At 33.5% G+C, this 6,980-nt stretch overlaps 1 protein-coding gene across 2 annotated transcripts in view; it reads left to right on the forward strand.

The window, feature by feature from the left end:
• The first annotated feature begins 864 nt into the window (after positions 1-864).
• Positions 865-6,980, forward strand: part of LOC111436198 (probable serine/threonine-protein kinase PBL17) — a 13,091-nt gene continuing 6,975 nt past the window's right edge. Inside the window, exons 1-3 of one of the 2 annotated variants that reach the window (XM_023073927.1) lie at positions 865-1,320; positions 4,699-5,003; positions 5,624-5,759. In XM_023073927.1, the coding sequence (XP_022929695.1) occupies positions 1,254-1,320; positions 4,699-5,003; positions 5,624-5,759 (508 nt within the window). In that variant the 5' untranslated portion in view covers positions 865-1,253. Of the gene's footprint in view, positions 1,321-3,857; positions 3,982-4,698; positions 5,004-5,623; positions 5,760-6,980 lie in introns of those variants that run through there. The other variant, XM_023073926.1, reaches the window with a different exon arrangement.

Below are 6,980 nucleotides of genomic sequence, written 5' to 3' on the forward strand. Positions count from 1 at the left end.
TTTTTTTTTTTTTTTTTTTTTTTGTGATAATCAAAATAATATTAAATAAATAATTTCCAAATTCAATAGGTAAGAACATATCAATTACTAGAAAATTATGTTGGAAAAAAAATCTAGGTGCCCAATCCTTATTCCAATATTTAAAAAGAAAAAAAAATGAAAATAATATAATATTGAAAACTAAAATAATGTTTAATTACAAATAAAATTCAAAACTATGAAAGGGGTTATTTCCCTAACATAAATGACAAATTTACATTTAATTAACGAAAATAACTATACTACTCGACTGTTTAGTTCGATAAATAATGAGCAAATTAGCGTAAGGATTTTTTTTATTTTAGAGATTGTAAATATCATGGTCGAGAGTTTAATACTTTTAAACATTCGTGATTCATAAGATCTGAGATAACAGTATATGCGTAACAATTTGGAACAGCTAAAAAACACTAAATTGGATTAGTCTCTTTACCAATTAGCTGAACGGGAACTTTCTTAATCATCAAAATTTTCAAAATTTTCTCGTGATTATTAAAATAATATTAAATAGAAGTCATCCTCAGTTTTTTTTTTTAAGGTAAAATTTGATAGTCAAAATTTTTTTTTCTTAGCAAACAATGATGGCTTGTATTTTCAAATTTTTTTATTTTGTTTATTAAAATTTTTGGGACATTATTAATTTGGTATCATTTTAAGTAAAAAAGAAAAGAAAAAGAAATTAAATCATACCAAAATATTAGAAACCAAAGATGGTATGCAATATAAATGTGATGCTCTAAAATAAGCAAACTGATGTGATAAACACTATTAACATTCTCAAACTTGGAATAATTTCAAACCAAACTGACAAAAAAGAAGAAATTTGCATTTGGCTTCGCGCCTTCTGCGCTTCCTAATGCGAAATAAGGGGACATGCTATCTTTCTCTGCGCGTTATTGGGTCCTTCATATCTGTATTTGTATATTCCTCCACATTTCTTTTTCTAGAGCCGATCGTTTTCCTAGTGTCCATTTTTTCTGTTTCCGGGAACTCGATCGGAATCCGGTGAAATCCACTCAATACCCTACTACCCATTTCCGATTTTGGGGGACCAACATTGAGTTTGGTCCCTATTAGGAACGATCATCAGTTCGCAACACACAGGATTGATGATTCGTTAAATTGGTTGTTCGTGATCGGGAATGGCAATTGCCGGTTAGTTTTGACATTGGTTATGGGGTTAGAAAATGAGGCCGGTTTAAGATTGAGTTCCCATGGGGATTTGTCGGAGCATCGAGGCGAGGGAAGGGCGACCCAGGGGTCTTGCTAGAAAGAAATTAGGTAATGCTTCTGAATTGATTTTTCGTTTCTTTTGACTCTGCCCTGTTTGCTGGTTGATTGATATATGCTTTGAAGTTTCATAGATTCTGGATGGTGTTGGTTTTATGAACAAATGATTTATCCGTAGTTGCTATTTGTTTTAACTTTTACACAGGAAAATGTTCAGCCAAAAACCAAGAACAATGTAATAGGACTAAATCAAAGATTGTAAATCTCTCCATTTCTCAGTTATATAATAACAAGAGGATGTTATGAACATTTGAATCTCGTAGCGAATTATTGAAAGGAATCTTATTTAGATTGAATTGATGTCACAATCTAGAAAATTCTTCTGTTTCCTTTGGATCTTGATAATCAAAGCGTGTTTTTCTTCCATCCAATGTAGCTGCCCTAGAAGTATAGAAAGGAATGCGTATATAGGACATGATAGATACTAGAACATGCCTCTTTTTTTTTGTCAAAAGCTTGGAAATTAAACATGTCAAAAGTCGAAAGACCTTTATGAAAAGGTATGCAAACATATATACTTTAATAGATTTAATGTGTTCTATACATATTTAATGGTTTTATGCTCGAAACTATTTTTTCCTTTTAATTTTGTTAGGTGTAATTAACTCTTCAAAAGAAAAGTTGAAATATATTACATGGCCTTTAGTAATCTATTTCCAGTGATGGGTCGGGTCAACTCGAATTTTGACTAAAATTGACATGCTGGATTAAGGATACTGAAGAATGACTAAATTTGTTCTCATGCCATTATATTCCTGGATGAAAAAGAATTATGAATATCTAATTCTATAATTTATCCTCAGCATTATTTTTCTATGCCGTTGTGTTCCGAATGAAGGAGACTTATGAATACCTAATCCTCATCCTATGATTTTTCCTCAGCATTCTTTTATCCATGCCATTGTGTTCCCAAAGGATACTTTAATTTAAGGGCACAGTTTTTGAACTGTTGGTGTCTAATATGTGTCTGATACAATCGTACAATCTGTCGAGGGTTGTATCTAATATTAGGTGTCCAATATCATTGAAACTAAGTGTCACAGTTTGCAGGTAGCTGTTTTCTTAGATTTAAATAGATACTCAATTTGAATGCAGTTCCAAGAAACATCAAGACTAGTTAAGCATTTGTCCTACAATATGGAAATGCAGTGGATACAAGGGCGGTCAAAATCCCCCATGCCTTTTTGACAAAGTCACACGATTGAAGTTAAGAAGAAATTCTTCGAATGTATTCATTGGTAATGGGTACCAAGCTTCCCTGGGACTTCCAACCAAGAAAAGACTTAAGAGGAATTGAAACACGATTCTCAAGAAATTATATGCACAAATGTTGCTAATGCAGCCAAGGGAGTCACCTGGAAGGATGAAATTGGATCTCTCTCCCTAACTCAACATGGAGGGCTAGGGGTAGATTCTCTCGAGCAAAGAACAGAATGTTAAATGTCTTTGGATGTTTACTCGAGAGGAAAAAAGGCTTTGGAGGATTGTGATTGCAACTATTTATGGGATTGAGCTCCATGTATGGCCTAACAAATCGGAGATGTAGACTATTGGACATAGAAAAAAACAGGAATGGTTTTATTTTAATTAAATCCCTCCCCCCCATTTTTCCGTTTTTTGAAGTTCAAATGGTCAGCGTATTTGTTTTTGGGAGGATGCCTGTAGTCCCATTCCATTGTCTAAAAGGAGTCTTTTATGGCAGAATGTGTTGTGTGTGAGCATTAGGATTTGGATTTAGGGGTTAAAAGAAAATTGTTTGATAGAGAGGTGGCTAAATGGGCTGCCTTTGCTGAAAAACTGAATGTGGTTCAGATTGGAACTAGCAAAATCAGAATCACTTGACTTTATCACCCTCAGTCTGCTGTTTTTGTAGGAGACACGCCAAGATCTTGACTACATCTTCCTCCCTTGTTCTTTCGCTCAAAGGGTTTAATCATTTCTTTTGTCTGAATTTGGTATGGTGTTTTCCCATCCTTTATCAGTGGATCATTGGCTTTTGGGTTCTTGGCGGCGTGATGTTGAAAATAAAAGCTAAGTTTTGTGGAATTATGCAGTGCGAGCTCTTCTTTGGCATTTGGAAAGAGAGAAATCAAAGGATTCTTTAAGATAAGATGGATTTGATGAATTCTTTTTGCAATAGTATATTACTACCTCGTGGTGGAGCTCAAACTTAAAGATTGAAACTGTAGTTTGTTGGGAGGCGGGTTTTCTTTAAGCCTGTCCTCCAGTTTGTTTCTTTCTTTTGTCTCTAACACATCGCTAATTTCTTATCTAAAAGAAAAGGAAATTAAATTAAGCACAAATTAGGGGGATGAAATTATGATTTGGGTGGGAGTTGGTGATGTGGTTTTGGAGTGTTGATGCTCAAATGTGTTTATTTTTAAGTAATGACCTTTCTTATGATTAACTTTCCTAACTGTGAAAAGGATATTTGAACCGTGTGCCAATTGAATTCAAGATTTATCTAGTCCTTACCTCATGTTGTTCCAATCACGTCCTAGTTTAAATTGCATTGCAGATAAATATCAAGGCACATCCTCGACATGATACACCGACACTGTAATCTTGGAGTTGGCGAAATATCTATGCCTCCTAGAAGTTTAGGAAAAGACAAGGAAATAGCAGTCATTCTCCATACTAGCCCTGTGAAAAGTAAAATGTCCCTAACCATCAATATATTGGTCTGCATGGCCTTTATTAATTTCAGTTGAAAGCCTTAAGAAATGGTGCTTTTATTTGGCTCTTAGCCCAAGTTTGGTGAAGTCTAAGTAAAAGAGAGTCAATCATTTGCCTTTTCATTGTGTTTATAGCAGGAAAAAGAGGGAGTCTTTATTCCAAGGTTTCAAGATTGCTTGGATATTCAATTTTATGGCGAAAAGCAACATTTTTATGTTTCCTTGCAACAGTGAATTGAAAAAGAAATTTAGAAGTTCTTTGGCTCAACGTGGTAAAAGCTATTTTATGGGGACCTTGGACAAAAATAAGTGAGTCTCTTTGAAAAACAAACCTGGTGGGAACAAATTTTTTTTGATGATTAAACATTAGTGGCTTCTTGGTGTGTTTTCTTTCCAAATATTTTTAGGAATTATTTATCGTTTGGTATTAATTCTTGTTGGGAAGCTTTCTTGTAATTGTTTTTGGAATTATGATATCTTGTCTTAAGAAGTTTCTTGTAATCTCTATGGCGGGGTGCATATTATAGTAAGGGTAAGTTGAATCGTGGGATCAAATTGTGACACCATGCATAACTTTTCACTTTATCGTTAAAAATATTTGCTTCTCTTTCAAGAAAACACACACACACACACACACACACACATATTTACCTTATCGTTTTGGCTCTCAGTGTGTTTTTTTTTTCATACATAGTATTAGAGATGGCTCATGAATCTCCATCGAGACCAGAAGGAAATACAAGTGGATATTCCATGGTAAATAGGCATATTGATGTTCTCCGCGCAACCCCTGCCTATAGCGACGTTGAAATTTTTGCATATGAGGAGATGAAGTTCGCCACAAAGAATTTTCGGCCAGACCTAATTCTAGGGGAGGGCGGTTTTGGTGTTGTATACAAAGGATTTATTGATCAAAATGTAAGGCCAGGTTTTAAGCCAATGCAGGTTGCCATTAAGGAGCTTAACCGTGAAGGTTTCCAAGGTGACAGGGAATGGCTGGTATGCTTCTTTTCTGCTAGCTTATATATTTTCCAGAACTTGAGTTGCATAGAATGATTTTAGCGGTGTTGTGTTATGATGACTATAATTTCTTTCAACAAAAGCAAAATATTTCGTCAGAAGTTTGAACAATGCACAAAAAAAAAAAGTGCAGTGTTGCTATTCATTTGCAGAATTATGAAATTAAAGTTTTAAGCTAAACTTTCATGTTTTTCTTTTTAAATTAAGAAGTGAACGCATTCGTTTAAAGAAATGATTGCACTATCACGTTCAAGTTTGCATAGCATATAATGTAACCAAGGACAAGTTTAAATTTTTTTGGCCTATTTTCAATAAAAGTAAATGTAAGTACACTTCACTGATAGATAATAAGTTAAGGTCCCATTTTATAGTGATTACAATGTATATAATTTATGCACACTGATTACACATCTCTGATTATAATGTATATAGTTTCCCTTTTTCTTTTCGTCTCTGTTATTTTCTTTTTTAGTCGTTGATTTGTGAGCTATTTTACAGTACCACTAAATGATTTACAGATTTGGAAATATTGACTGTTTTCTAGAAATTATAATATTAAGAGAGGGCTTCCATGACTTTTTTTAACCCTTGTAATATAGGCAGAAGTCAACTATCTCGGGCAGCTTAGTCACCCTAATCTCGTGAAGCTGATTGGTTATTGCTGTGAGGATGAGCACAGGATGTTAGTATATGAATATATGGCAAGTGGGACTCTGGAGAAACATCTTTTCCGCAGTAAGTTACGGTCAATAAATTAAATAAGGACTTAACTTTACCTAATCATTATAGCTCTGTATATTTGAAGTGCTATAATTTTTTATCACCAATGCTGTTGTATGAGGAGCACGAATTGGTGCAAGTTAGGTAGTTAATTAGCCTCCGTGTCCACTGCGTAACTTTATACTGTGCTATTGTTTTTATTTTTCTATTTTTCAATATGGCAAGGAGCTTTCTTGGTGAACTTCAATGCGTTTATCAATGAACAAATGCTGAAACTTCTAGTTGGCTCTTTCTATTGGAAGCCTCCTGGGAGATTCTAGATTTGTAATTATCTTCATGATAGGGACTTATTGCTAAAGTTGAAGTAAGTCCATATAAAGACTTCGAACAGTTGCAAATTACCTACTGGCCATAAAAGAGATGTCCTTCTATCGGCTAATCTTGTGAAGAATGAAATAAACCAAAAAAAAAAAAAAAACGATTGAATTTTATGAACTCTCCCGATTAGTCAAATGCTCTAGCTGTAGATTCATGTGAGGACTGCTGATCATATGAATAGTCTATGTGCATGTCAGAGAGGATTTCCAGCTAGGGTGGGTGGGAATTTGCTTGTCTAGATAAATTCTATTAATGAGGCAGAAACCAATCTGGTTCCTTATAGAGTCGATATGTATAAATGACTTGATGCCTAAAGGAACATATTTGATGGAGAAAATTATTGAATGTTTTTTTTTTAATATTAATTTTTTTTGGTCAAATGTCAGAAGTGGTCTCTAAGATTTTAGGTAAAGCTCAATTTGTTCTTCAATCTCTTGAATTTCTTAATTTTACTCAATGCATCTAAAAGTCGCAATTATGTTGTTTTAAAAAATTGTTTACAAAAAGTTGTTGTGTCATTAAGTTATTATTTTAATAACATATTTGGACATATAGAAATTTCATTTAAAAGAAATTAATTTTGTTGATGAGTAGGTTGGATTTTGCTAATATGCATGTTGGATTTCATGTGTATGTGGCATTTGAGTGACATGTCTATGTTTCCCAATATGTCAACAATTTGATGATGCATCAACTTTTTGTTTATACATTTTTTACTCAATGATCTAATTGAATGCTTTTTTATACACCAAGGGTAATATTGAGCATTTTAGATTATGGACCAAATTAAAAAATTACCCAAAAGATAGGGACCACTTTGTATATTTTATCTACTTTTTTTTTTTTTTTTTTGCTTTT

The sequence above is a fragment of the Cucurbita moschata genome, unplaced genomic scaffold (genome assembly GCF_002738365.1).
Source record: "Cucurbita moschata cultivar Rifu unplaced genomic scaffold, Cmos_1.0 Cmo_Scf00052, whole genome shotgun sequence".
Lineage (NCBI taxonomy): Eukaryota > Viridiplantae > Streptophyta > Magnoliopsida > Cucurbitales > Cucurbitaceae > Cucurbita > Cucurbita moschata.